Source organism: Mus musculus, chromosome 16 (assembly GCF_000001635.26).
Source record: "Mus musculus strain C57BL/6J chromosome 16, GRCm38.p6 C57BL/6J".
Classification (NCBI taxonomy): domain Eukaryota; kingdom Metazoa; phylum Chordata; class Mammalia; order Rodentia; family Muridae; genus Mus; species Mus musculus.
In genome coordinates, this window is record NC_000082.6 from 87562811 (window position 1) to 87577503 (window position 14693).

The following is a 14693-nucleotide window of genomic DNA, read 5'->3' on the forward strand; positions in this document are numbered from 1 at the left end:
GATCCTGACTGTTTTTTTTTAAAACTTGAATGTTTCTGACAACAAATAGCTGCCCAGTAGTCAGAGGGAGAAGGAGAGGTTATTTCTAATATGTTGTTTGGAGATAAAGGGAAAATGTATTTGGTGGGGCGCTGAGCAGCGAGTGTCCTTTTCCGGAGGTCTTTGAGGCTCTTGATTCCAGACCCCTCTCCAACACCAAATTCTGCAGATGCTCAAGCCCTCTCTATAAGATGGCATCATGTTTACACGGCCTGTGTACATCCTTCTGTGTTTTGTCTCCCGATAACTTAACCGAATACAGCGTGAAGGCTGTGTAAATACCTGCCATCTTTCGTTACTTCAGAAAGAACAAGGAAAGCAGCCGACGTATGTCACTGCAGACCTAATTCCTTTCCTGCAACATTTTCCGTCTATGATTGGGTGAACGTATAGGTGTAGAGGGCCAGCTGTGTGTGACATGCTGTGCTCGATGCCAGCTGTGTGTGACATGCTGTGCTCGATGCTAGCTGAGTGTGACATACTGTGCTCGATGCCAGCTGTGTGTGACATGCTGTGCTCGATGCCTTTGGAAGACAAGAGTACCAATGAGCTGAGTAAGTCAAAACGTTCTGAGAGGAAAAACAGAGAGATGATGGAGTCAGCAAAAGGACAGGGAATAGAAGAGTGCTCCTAAAAGAAAACCAAAATCTGCTGTAAGCGGCATCAAGTCCTTCTCCGCAGAGAAAGAGTGTTCACATATTCACAAGAGTGTTCACATATTCACAAGAGGTTCACAAGAGTGTTCACAAGAGGTGGCACTGATCAAGGCCACCAGGCATTTGTCAACGATAAAGAACCAGCAGTGATTGGAAGCCTTCCTGGCTTTCTCTCTTCACCACGTCAGCATCCAACCCCACCCACCTCTCTGGCTGCACTTCAGCTCCGTGGCTCTGAACATCCAGCACAGAAGACAGAATTCACACATAACATTGAGAAATCAGGAAGCAAAGCTTTAGCATGTGTTTTCACGTCGCATAAAACTGTGATGTTCTAACAAGAGCTGAGGTATCTAGAAAAGAAAAATTGTTAAAGTGGTTGTTGATGATGATGCTGTCTTAGAGACACCTGGCCCATCTTTATTTTAAATAAGACTACTTAAATTTTTGAGTTCAGATTTCCAGGTAACGTTTCATGAAGGAAGTGTTTGCTTTGGTGAGGAAATGGGGGAAAGACTTTAATTCTTTAATTCAGGGTTAGATGGAGAAAGTAAATCATAAGCCTTGAGGGTGCTGGCCTCACTTGGGAAACCCCTCCACCATAGGGGGCATTTGCGTGAGGCTGTCCCCAACCACTGCACCCATGCACACACACGTGTGCACACATACACCTGCCTCATCTCCACACAGTGGATGGGTTTATAGTAAGAAGAAACAGAAGAGAAACTCAAGTATATTTAAGAGCGCATCCCTGTTCATGATTATTTCTTAGACCCGAAACTTCAGGCTGAGTGACTGACATGTGTGTTTCCTCGTTAATAATAAGCCTCTGAAACACGTCACTCTGCCCATTTGCAGAAAGAAAACCGAGCCTTAAAGAACTTACAGCGGTTACTCACATTCACGTCCACCACCAAGGTCGATCTACAGTTCGCATGCCATCTGTGCTGCTGATGTTCCCTGGCTGTTACACTAGGCAGTTACCAGCTCTCACAAGGCAACCGTTTCCAGGAAAGGTTGTGTACCACCCTCAGATCAGGAGCTTCAGATAGGCTACTTGCTTATGGAGTGTCACTTTGTCCTTGGTGGCTTGCAGAACATCCTCCAGGTCACCAGCACTCAGAGGTCATGCTGGAGGTCATTCCATCTCCGTACTGCCCGGGGGTGTGGTGTGGTGGAGTGGTACACAGCAAAAGAAACAAATGGAGGACCCTTTACTCAAATATGAAGACACTGAGTCAAAGCACTAAAGCAGGTGTGGCTCATCTGGTCTTATGACTCTTGGTTGACCACACAGGTCACGGGTATATGAAGCCATCAGGGTGCAGAAAAATAGTGGGTTTTGTTAGTTTTTGTGAGACTGAGACAGCCAGGTGTGGTGGCACAGGGTTTTAATCCCAGCACTTGGGAGGCAGAGGGCAGGAGGATCCCTGTGTTTGAGGCCAGCCTGGTCTACATAGAGTGACCCAGAAACAAAAACAAAAACAAAAAATACAAACCTAACAAACAGAAAAAGCTATCACCACCAACAAAAAACCAGAGAGACAGATCCTTTGTATGACCCTGGACATCCTGGATCTCACTATGTAGACCAGGATAGCCTCAAGCACAGAAAGCAACCTGCTTCTTCAAAGGTGCCACCACACCCAGCACTTTGTGTTTTTTAGATTTTTATTTCATGTATATGGGTATTTTTGCCTTCATGTATATTTGTGCACTGTGTGTATGCTATATGCAGGAGAAGATCAGAAGAAGGTGTTGGGCCTCTTGGAAGCAGGGTTACATGTGTTTGGGAACCACTACGTATGCACCAGGAACTAAATCCTGGCCCTCTGCAAAAGCAACCAGTGCTCTTAACCACTGAGCCATCTCTCCAGCCCCATGCTTTTCTTTTTGATGTATGTGTATAGTATGTTTTGTGTGTTGTGTTACTGTTGTTGTTGTGTGTGGTGTGTATATGAATGTTATGTTAGGTGTGTGCAAAAATGTGTTTGGGTGTGTATGTATGTGTATGAGTGTGAAGTTCAGGGGTAGATAGACAGCAAGTATCTTTCTCTACTACTGTCTACCTTTGTTCTTTCAGGCAGGGTTTCGCACTCAACCTGAACTTCACTAATTCCCATGTGCCAAAGTTACAGGCATGGGCCACACTGTCTAGCCCTTTACCTGGGTTCTTAGACCCTTGGGCCTGCATAGCAAGTGCTGTACCAACTGTGCCATCTCCCCGGCTTACAAAATAGAGTTATTCAGAGGATTCAGAACAGGGCACCCTGATGCGTTCTGTACAGAGGAATGGGATGGGCTTGGGAGTGTCTGCTAAATGAGGCTCCTCTTCTTCTGGGCTCCCTGTATGAAAACCCAAGGTCTTTATAGCAAGCATTTAGTGCCTTCCAGTCTACCCTCCAGTTATATTGACAATGGAAGCAGTATCTTTGGACCCCAAAGTCTAATAGAAATGTTGCCCAATCAAGAGAGCGTTTAGGATGGCAATTCTCAAATGTTGTTTTGTACAACTGTTTGACAGAGTTTGAGTTTTCTTCTTTCTTACTTGAAACAAACAAACAAACAGACAAACAAACAAACAAACAAACAAACCAACCAACCAGGTGTGACCTTGGGGTGTTGGATCACATGGCTTTAAGGTACAAAGCAGATATCATGCCATATAACATCTGTCTTTTTTTTTTTTCAAGTTTCATCTAATTTTTATACTAAAACACTCTCCCTGGTGCACAGGGAAACTAAGCATGTGCAGTAATTGTTTTTGAATCATCTTCCCAAACTGAAATAAAACTTGCGAGTAATCTAAGGTATGGTTTGCACTATTCCAGAATCGGTTCTGGTTTATGAAATGCAACTCTGGGAAATCATTGACTGGGAGGTGAATGGCACGCCGGGACAGTGGAAAGATCCCCGGGCCGGGAGATAGATACCTCATCTCACAAGGCCGTTTGTTAGTCACAGCATTTTAGAGGGCTCCTTCTCCTTCTTATAACTTGGTCCTTATTCTGCTCTCAATGGACTGGACCAAATGCTCACCCATGTCCTCTCATTCAGCGTTCTGTCATGATTCAGATGGAATAGGTAATTCCTAGGCACCAGTGAGACTTTAGCTTCCAGTCTCTGCTAATCTTGTTTGTCTGTTTCATGGAAAAACATAGATAAGACGGTTTAAGGAAGTCTGCAAACACAATGCCCTTGAAAGCCAACCAACAGGCGCCCTCTCAATGCTGAAAGGAACCCATCATAGAATGTGCTGTGGAGTGTCCAGGCAGCTGGAATACCAACAGGAAACGTCTATCTTAAGGACCACCGTGACTTAGACATGTCACAGCTGCCAAACAGGCAGTGAACATCTGCTTATTCATCCCCCCCCCTTTATAACTCTCTCCTTCGTATATTTTATTCTTGCGGAGAGATAGCTCAGTGGTTAAGAGCACTGCCTTCTCTACCAGAGGACCTGGGTTCAACTCCCAGTATCCACATTGGTGGTTCACAGCCATCTATAATACCAGTCTCAGGGGATCAGATGGCCGCTGCTGGCTTCTGTGGGCACCAGGTGTGCATATGGTACAGGCACATACATGAAGGTAAAATACCCTTACACAAAATAGGCAAAAGTGTTAAAATACTTTTTAAAGGGAAAAAGAAATTCCTTAGGATGCATTTTAGTTGGTCTTTCTGTTAGGTTGTGCTGGGGATAACGACAGACTCTTATGCATGCTAGATGAATATTCTACCACAGAGATTCAGCCCTGCCTTTGTCTGGTCTATGAAGTTCACAGAGCATTCATTTTATTTTCTCAGCCTATTAAAACCCAGGCTAAAGTGACTTTCCAGTTCAGCATGGACTCTGAGTCCTTACTGTGCCCATGATAGACAATAAATATCGGGCAGTTAAATCATAATAAAAGTGCAGTTATTCTGGAATCTTGTCCCATTATAAATGTATCTAATAACTGCTTCTATTAGAAAAGAAATAACAAATATGCCTAGGGATTTCTTGGTACAGCTACTGTACAGTTTCCTGTGTGCTTCTGAACTATCATAATAAACTTGACCACTCTCAGGGGCTCTGATCCATTACGATGGTGGAAGTATTACAAAGATTTGGCCAAATGTTTGCGGAGCAGCTGTCTAGTGGCCTGCCTGAGTCACTTTCCGTCTTTCCTCTCGGCCCAATCCCGTGATTCATCATTCTGCTTTTAGAATATTTGCCTATTTTAAAAACCAGTCAAAGAAGGCAGCCACTGTTTAAAAGTAAACACCCCTCGCACCAACACGGGGTAGCTTTGTAAGCAGCTTCTCAAATGCTGAAATTTCTGGCAAGCCCGGCTGCCAGCTAAAGCAGATGGCGTGTAGCGGGAGATGCCTGTTGGCTTTCGGAGCTGGTAGACTCCTTGCATCTGTCTTTGGTTTTCTTGTTTCCGCTGCTATTTCCTGCTCTGGTTAATCCAGTTCGATCCATTCTGAAACAAAGGTCTTGCTTGCTTTCTGCTTGTCTGTAAAACATCCATTATGTCGATTAGATTTCCCTTTTAGTCAAAGAGGTCCAATCACAAGCCTTCCTTTATCCGCAAATCATAGTCACACGAGTCCCAGCGTGGCGTATGAAGGCATTGATCTCTAGGTCATGGTGGGCATTTGCTGTTCACAGGATGGAGCAGTTTAAGTATAATTACCCTCCACTCTTCTTAAAACGAAGCAAGGAGTGTGACCGCACGGTGGTCAGGATGGCTCAAATGTCAGGAAGCTCGGAGCTTCCTTCTAGGTATCTTCTGAAATTCTATCAAGCCCTGTCTGTGTTTGTACTTCACGGAAGTGGTTTCTCCTTCCAAGTGACTCCTCATGTATGCTCATCAGAGCCAAAATAGAGTATGTTTCTATTTTCTGTGCCAAATCCCTCTGGTCTTGGCCCCGATGAGATCAAATAATCCCAATGTCTAGGCTTTGGAAACTGTACTGAGGTGAATTAGAATGGACTGAAGACTCAAGTCAATCTTATAAACTTTGTAACGGATGGTATCTCTGCAATGTGTCAGTTGCGATCATTTCAGCCAGTCTCTTGGCCAACGATGATGTCGACTGAGAAAGCCACAGTAACTGACTGGAATTTGCTGTTCCTTCTTCTGGTAGGGAGGGAACATCTAAGGGGCTTTAACCCTCCATGAAGCCCGTGTTTAGGGTTATTAGTGAACCATAGACATCCATCGACCAGCACAACTGCAGTTATAAAATGAGTTTTGTTTGGTGATATGTTGCCATTATTGTAGGCCACTTTTAAGTGGGAATGTTATGTCAAGGTTCTTGACCAAAGTGCTATTGTGTGACCAGACTCTTAAGGTGTTTGGTCCTTGTTTAAATCCTCTCTGGTGTCTGTCTTCCATGCCGTCAAAGAGCATCCCTCAGAAGCCACAAATGCCCTGAGTTATTTACTACATTTTATTTTGGACCATGCTCTCAGCGAGTTGGGAGGGGATAGAGTTGCCCTTGTGTATTTGTGACTTCTGTATCTGGATTCAACCAAGGGTAGGAAACACTTGAGAGGGGTACAGATTTCTTTTTGTTGTTTTTCTTAACCTATACGGTACAATTGTTTCCATGACAACCACATTTTTGTGTTGTTAGGAGTTAACCTAGAGATGAAAGTATGTGTGTGGATACATATAAGTTATATGTAAGTGCTCCATTTCAGATGAAGGATTTGAGGTGAGCATCCTCAGAGTTTTTTATCCATGAGGGATCATGGAAATAAATCTCTATGGATATCAATCATGACTGTTCTTCTCTTTGTTATGTATGACATACATAATTAAAAATGAATGCCAATTAGTTCTTATCAGTGAATTTGATTACGTTAGTGAGAATATAAAAACTAATGTATCTCCTTGCTTTGTTATGTCTTGAAATGGCTTTGTATGTGTGTGTGTGTCTGTGTGTGTGTGTGTCTCTGTGTGTGTGTGTCTGTGTGTGTGTGTCTGTGTGTGTGTGTGTGTCTGTGTGTGTGTCTGTGTGTGTCTGTGTGTGTGTGTCTGTGTGTGTCTCTGTGTGTGTGTGTCTGTGTGTCTGTGTGTCTGTGTTGCATTCTCAGGCATGCACTGGGGTAAGGCTTTGGAAATGAACAACTGATGTCCCTGTGGAGACAAAGTTCTCTAGAGAGATAGATCCTGTTTCCAAGGCACCAAGGCTGGTGTAGCAAGCCTGTTCTTGAAGAAATTTGGGGGTAACTGGCATATCTGAGACAACATCTCTGCCAGGTTTCCTCACAGACTTCCAGAGCTGCCTACAGTGAACCACGCTGCTTACGCCAGTAGTGTGGGCTCACGCTCATTTGGAACTGCAGCTGTGGATTCTGCCCAGGTTGGCAGTGTTGCCAGACACTGTGGGGAGCGAGGCCCTGTCTGGGCTGCTGGCTGTTACCCATAGGAATCCGGAGCGAGTTCTGGACAGGTGCTTGGAAATGGAGGTGTGTGACAGGGTAAAGGGTAAACTCCTCCAGTGGAGCCACTGCTTTTCACATGTGTCCTTCTGCCCCATGGACGTGGTTCTGGCCCCATTAGCACCCTGTTAAAGCACTTTCATGCAGATCATATTTTTTGGTTTGGGCAAATGTTATAGTATTAAGTAGCCCTTTTCAACTGGAGAGTTATTAGAGGACACACACACACACACACACACACACTTTCTGAAGAGCTTCCTGTGCCTCCATATACATATAACATGATGTCTGGTCCTCCCGAGACACAGGGCATGCTGAGTAACCCCCCGTCTTTTTGTCTTTTTGTTTTTTAGATGATACACCATCTGAAGATGCCATTCCTTTGGTCTTCCCAGAGTTAGAGCAGCAGCTCCAGGTAAGGATTCTGCAAAGGCTTGCCTGCTTCCCTGCAGCGCTACACATATGCGGAGCCAGCAAATGGCTACGTGGGGACTACAAATTGATACACAGGGCAGACGGCTTTTAAGTCCTAAGCATTTGTGTTCTTAGGGCTCCGAGGTCAGACAGAAGCAGTTAGGGAATGCCTGTGGTTATCCAGCTATGACACCTGGACTCCAAGTGCTCAGAGTCAAGTTGCTGGAGCTGGGAGTGTGACCCTCTGATCTGGGAGTGTGACCCCCTGAGCTGGGAGTGTGACCCCTTGAGCTGGGAGTGTGACCCTCTGAACTGGGAGTGTGACCCCCCTGTTCCTTACTACAATGTCTCCATGCCGTTGGACTTCCGCTCTGATTAGTATTAAACCGTGCAGAGAGAAGCCGTCATATTGCCGAGGCTTTGGAATATTTTTTTTTTTCTGCTACCTGCCTCTTTTTCCAGTTTTCTGACAACTTCTAGGGCAGCAGTTCTTACCTTGTGGGTTGTGACCCCTTTGGAGCTCACATATATCGGATCTCTTGCATATCAGATAGTTACAGTACTACAGTAACAACACTACAGCTATCAAGTAGCAATGAAATAATTTCATGGTTGGAGGTCACAACAGCATGAGGGGGACTGTATTAAAGGGTCACACCCTTAGGAAGGTTGAGAGCCACTGTTCTAGTGGAATATAGCAAGTGGGAGTTAAGACCTTTAGAAAATTGTTGGTTCTGCTTATGAGAACATATTTGATGTATATCACTTCTAGATGACCTATGGGAAGATATCCCAGCTTAACACATCAGAATGTTTTTGTAAGATACTAATTTACTTTTAATTTTTTAGATGGAATATCCTGGCCTTAGGCAAGGAGGTTTTGAGTGTTGATTTTTGTGTGTACAGGGTTTCTGCCTTCACGTCTCTCTGCGTATCACTTTTGAGCCTGGTATTGTCAGATCCCTTGGAACCAAAGTTACAGATGGTTGTGAGATGCTAGGGAGGTTGTGGGTAATTGAACCTGGGTCCTCGAAGAGCAACCAGTTCTCTTAGCTGTGGGTGTAGCACCTCAGAGCTGACATGGGGGGTTGTTCAACAGATCACAATCACCTCTATAGATCTCAGCAAAGTCTGAGTAGCAGGTAGGAAGGTGCATTGGTTACCACACAGGCATCCTGAGAGAGATGGCGTTGTGATCCTGAGGATGTCTTCTCCAGCTCTTTCTCTGTGCCCCGCCCCCAGGCCCATGTGACACATCAGCCTGGACCTCTAGCTGCTGATACCTAATCACACTTCCCCTACTCCTGCACTGGACCAGCATCCTTTCTTTCTGTTTTGCTCATGTTACGCATTACAGTCTTTGAGCACTGTCCTCCAGGGGGGTTGTCTATATATGGACTACCAAAGTAGGGCAGGGACTCACAAAGGACTGTGTTCCCTAACTGATGCTGTCCCAGCTAAGCTGTTTTATTATCATGGAAATCAGATGAAAACAGGATTCACTGTTTTCAACAAAATAAATCAGGAAGTCAGTCCAAGTTCTTGTTCCCCCATGAAATTATAAATGATGAATTCTCTTTGTCTCTGTGTCTCTCTGTCTCTGTCTCTCTTTGTGTGTGTCTGAAAAATCATTTTTTCTCCTAATTGGAATATCAATGATCTTTCTTAGCTTATGGCTCGGTCTGTAGAGGATTCATTGCATTACCCAGATTTCCACATGATTATCGAGATAATTTCCTGTTAGAGAATCGCTAAGTCCATTTAAATGGTATAACCCCAATTACAGCTTATAATTCTATTTGAAATATATTAGAAATTAATCTACTTAGTTATTTTACTTAATTATTCTCCAGTGTGAGGTTTTCCTCGTTTATTGATCTTTAAGGAGATAGGCCCTCAGGGTTTGGATTTTCTCCTTCAGTGTGGTCATGGCATTACCGCTTCCTGAGCAGAGAGGGTGTCGCCAGCCTCCCAGCAGAACAAGTCGATTTGTGTTTCTGCAGTGAGAGATGAGACTGAGTTTGTTATTAACACTTACCAGTTGTCTCGACTTTCGGCTAGGAATGCCTCTGTCTAGAGGAGCTGATGCTTATAATCTTTACTCTCCAGGATATGAGTGCCAAAAAAAAAAATCAACCAAACAAACTCCCCAAACACAAGATGGTGAGGGAGCACCTTCCTGTTCCCGTGCTTCCAGGAGCACACACATCTAAGCCAGGCTACAGCAGAGACTCCTGCGCTAAAAGCACAGAGACTGCTTCATGGACAATAGGAACCATCCTTTACCTGGGCCAGGTCTTCCTTACAGTTGGATGTGAGCTCTTCTATCCTGTAATACTCTTTTTTTATCATTATTTATTTATGTTTATGTATATGAGTACACTGTAGCTGTCTTCAGACACACACACCAGAAGAGGGCATCAGATCCCATTACAGATGGTTGTGAGCCACCGTGTGGTTGCTGGGATTTGAACTCAGGACCTCTGGAAGAGCAGTCAGTGCTCTTAACCGCTGAGCCATCTCTCCGGGCCATCTGTAATACTCTCTGCTGAGTGTCATGATCTGCTATAGGAAAATAAACGCCAGTTTATTTTATAGAAGAGCCCTGTGGGAGTCACGACAAGGAGATGTAAACCATGGCGGCTCTCACAGTTCCCTCTGTGGCACCCTAGAGTGACCTCCCCCCACTGCATACTCTGACTCCATCGCAGGCAAGGGCCATTTCCCTACATGTGACCTCACTAGGTTCTTGCAAAAATCATAGACACTAACTGTTCTGTCTCCACTTTGTACACGAGAAACCTGAGGTCAAAGTTTCATCTAAATCAACTCGCTGACCTCTTTCTCTTACTACTTGTGGAACACGTTTAAATTAGTTTAAATTAGTTTGATAAACTGAGACTTGTTTTGCTTCGGGGTTGGCAAGGTCACCATGACGTGGTCCTAGAAACGCCTTGTAAAACCTGTTGGGACTTTCTGATAGCCTTCGCACATTCCTGGGTGGTTTATAAAGCATAGCTATAAAATATCTATTTGGTGGATACTCTATCGCCAATTTGACCCCCTGAGAGTTTTCAGTGGCTTTGCCAAGAATGTGGACGTGTTTGAACATGCAATTCACAGTGCTTCTATTTTCACAGAAGTCAAAAAAAGCCGTGGGCAAGAATAGCTATGACAAACGTTTCATTTGATGTCTCTATTAACACAAGACTCTGGGTCAGAGACCTCAGGGTAAGGTAGAATTGAGTCAACATTGCTCTACTTGTTCATTTCTAGGCCTTCGGCCTCTGCACAAGGGCAGGTGGGAGGTTAATTTTACATTTCTTTCTTGGGACTAAGTTTCCAAATCCCTCGTGGGCATCAGGAGCAGTATTTGGTATCTGGTTTAATTTATATAATTAGGAAAAAAGAAGGTGCTGTCCTGGTCCACTACTTCAAGGGGAATGAAAAATTACTACTTTAGGGAAAAGTGATTCTCTTCTATTTGGAAAGCTGTTGACAGAGCTCTGACTTCTCTCTGTTCGGAACGACAGACTTCTTTCCCCGTCCAGTGTAAGACCAAGTCCATCTTACAGCCTGAGTGAAAGAGTTATGTTTTTGTCCTTATAGCTTAGCTCAAAGCTTGCTTTCTGTGAGCCTCACCCTCTTCCTCTGATAGCTGTTTCACACTGGGGTAAGGGTAGGAATGAAGTATGCTAATGAGGAGACCTAACAAATTACATGAAAAAAATTGGGCTCAATCAACATAAATAGTCTTCCTTGGTGAAATTCTTGATTGAATAAAATATTCAGGATTAAGAGACTTATTTCTAAATGTGTAGCACAAAGGCAAAGCCTCTAGATTCTGAGTTACACACAGAGGTTTGAGTGTTCTCCTCATTAAGGCAAGGCACTTGGAAAACGATGGTCTTTTAAAAACATAATAAATTGAGCAATAGCTTCAAAGCCTTCTAAAGCCCTCTCATCTGACGGGAGACGACAGTAACAGGTGTCTCTGTGGTACGCACTGAACTTGCCTTTTCTCAGAGTCCTGTAAGTCCCGAATCTGATGTCACTTCTAGAAATAGATAATTTCACAGTTTCCCTTGAGTATTGTAATGTCATCTGGCAGCCTCTCCAGAAACTTCTTTTCCTGCTTGCCTCAGTATATCATTTGGCATCTGGGACATGACAGCTTCAATACATTCCTGGAACTGTGGTCAGGAAAGGCTGAGGGGTGCTGAAATGGCCAACATTTTTCTCTTGTCCACACACTGATAAAAGTATCTTGGTGGCTATTCAGAAAAAAATTATATATAAATGTATAATTTTATATAAATATATAAATATATTTTTTCTGAATGACCACTAATATAATATATATATGTATGTACACACACACACATCACACACACACACACACACACACACACACACATATATATATATATATGTATATATAGTATATGGAGGAGATTGAAAGATTTTGGAACTCTGCAAAAGTAATATTTATTTTTGAGTGATCTATTTGCATGTACACCTGTATGCCAGAAGAGGGCATCAAGCCACACTACAGATGGTTGTAAGCTCTCATGTGGTTGCTGGGAATTGGACTCAGGACCTATAGAAGGACAGCCAGTGCTCTTAACCACTGAGCCATCTCTCTAGTCCTGAAAAAATAATTTTTTAAAAGCTGAGTCAGTGGTTGTTAGGATAGACACAACAACAACAACAACACAGGAACAACCGTGGGAAAAGTCTGGGAATTCTTGAATTACATAGCTCTTTTTATAGTCTCAGGAGCAACAGAAAAGACACAAATGTGTTTTAGTCCAAGCCTTACAATATGTAAGTTACACAGTGTAAATTCCAGCACTTACTGGCACTGCACTCAGTGTATGCGTTAAAGAACTGTCAGTTACTGCATATCTTCAAATCCTTAAAGTCCTAAAGTAGTAAAAAATTGAATGGCCATAATTGAATGAACTCTAGATCTTCCTTTCGTCGACCTAGACTAGTTTTCTCCTCTTTGTTTCAGTAGACTGTGCTTGTTAATTTTGAGAGACATTACCATGGAGGGGTAACCTCTGTTCCCCTACCAAGTAGGTAATCCTGAGAATCAAGGAGTAAATACAAGCTCCTCCCAACCACCATAGAATGTTTGCCTTCCTAAATATATCTTCTGTGTGGGAAGCTGGGGTAGGAGAATTTAATTCTTGCGGGTTTTTTTTTTTTTTTTTTGAAGTGGACAGGACCACTAGTTTCTGAAGTAGCCAAGCAGAAAACGGAAACGCTTAAGCAGGCTCGGCCCCTTGCTGAGGTGTGCTTGGCAGCGTGCTTTCTCATGGGCTCCCTTCCAAAGGATGGGCTACACTTCTGGAGGCTGTGAACTGATGACTGAGATGGCGCGCAGTGGATCAAGCCACAATCTTGGACCGGGAGCTTGCGGTTTGGTTTCTCTCTTACTTCACTTCTACTAAATTAGTCCTGGTGATTGGGCAGGATCCCAGGGGCTGTAAGGGCTCTGCGTGTAACTTAAAACCTTTGCAAGCTCTATCCTCTCAGGAAAGGGGGTGAAGAGGAAGTCACTACCCTGGGCTCTGACCTCATCCAAGCCCCAGTCTGTGCCCTGGGAAACTGTGTCTCAAAGTTGGCTCGAAGGGAGGCTGCAGGACCATCTTTATTTACTCCCCTTTGGACTCCAGTGAGAGACCTTCCCTCGCAGTGGGACTGAAAAGCCATTTCTGTGGAACCACTGAGTTTGTGTTCTAGAATCTTGAGCCATTGCTTTGGGTGGTGGGGGCTGGGGTGGGTGGTTACTACCAGAGACGGAACCCAGGGGCGAATGCTCCAGTGCTTCCGTGAGGGTCCTGGTGAGGGCTCCGTCCCTTTGGAGTCAGTCCCTCTCCTATGAGGAGTATTTGTACTGAGGGACTCAAAGTGTAGGAAGTGCAGCCTAAGGAGAGGATAACAAGGGCAGCATCCCCTGATCTCAGGAGGAAACACGAACATGAAGCTGGCTTCCTGCTCCCCCACGGCCAGCGTGGGACATCAGTGCAAATCTCTCGAATGGAAACAGTTTAAATCGAGTGGTGGGAATAAAAACAAATACCATCTTTATTGTTCTTTTGATTTTTTCCATGCCATCTTTTTTTTTTTTTTTTTTTTTTTTTTTTTTTTTTTTTTTTTTGAGACAGGGTTTCTGACCTGGAACTCACTCTGTAGACCAGGCTGGCCTCGAACTCAGAAATCCAATCCGCCTGACTCTGCCTCCGGAGTGCTGGGATTAAAGGCTAGCGCCACCACGCCCGGCTTTGATCTTTTTTTTTTAAATCCGTTTTGCTTTTTGAAGTATTCTTCCAGTGCTGAATTCAGTACGGAGCCTGGGATACTTTTGAACTGTTTGTTGGTTTTCTCTCTCTGTCCTTCAAGGACTGGGGTTCCAGGTGTGCATCATACCTGGAAGAAGCTGATACTTTTATTCCCCAAAGTTACTGTTTTCCCTCTAGCTGTACTAGGAATCCTTGTAAATTATACTTTAGCTGAGCATGTATTAAACAGGCTTGCAAACCAGTTAAATCATAGATGACTGGCTTTAAGCCTACTGGTGGTTTGTTTTGTTTTGTTTTGTTTTAATTTTACACATGTATTTGTTTATTTTGTTTTGTTTTGTTTTAAGCCCCAGCAAGTTTTCACTAAGACTTTTCCTGGTCTACTTTTCCGTGCTGCTGTGCTTCTAATGATAGGAGAATCACCTGGATCAGCGACAGCCAGTGTGCTCATGATGTAGTAGCTCCATGTGCTGTGTTCATTCAATACTCTCGCTGCTGTAGTGGTGGCCACAAGCTTTGGCCAACACAACGGTCATATTCTATTTCAGAGTTCCTCAAAGCTGGGCAGTCGGCAAGGACGAGTGATCCCCTCTCCTCCAAGTGCTCATCTTCAGAGTCATGAATTTTCCAGTTTTTATAACAAGTTAGAGCTTGGAATTGATCAACTCCAAAGACTTTTTAATTCCCCACCCCTGGCCCCCCAGACACCATATTCCTGCCTTGGTGTGCAAGCAAGAGCTGGTAGCTTTGTTTTAAAACTATAAATCATGTTTGGATGTTAGGGACATATGTTCTTTTAATTTAGTGAGCACTGCTGGTCACAGCGACTCTAGG

At 43.9% G+C, this 14693-nt stretch overlaps 1 protein-coding gene across 3 annotated transcripts in view; it reads left to right on the forward strand.

The window, feature by feature from the left end:
• Positions 1-14693, forward strand: part of Map3k7cl (Map3k7 C-terminal like) — a 42007-nt gene that overhangs the window by 9481 nt on the left and 17833 nt on the right. For 2 of the 3 annotated variants that reach the window (NM_144854.2, XM_006523006.1), the window contains exon 3: positions 7488-7549. In NM_144854.2, the coding sequence (NP_659103.1) occupies positions 7488-7549 (62 nt within the window). Of the gene's footprint in view, positions 1-7487; positions 7550-12782; positions 12976-14693 lie in introns of those variants that run through there. The other variant, XM_006523007.4, reaches the window with a different exon arrangement.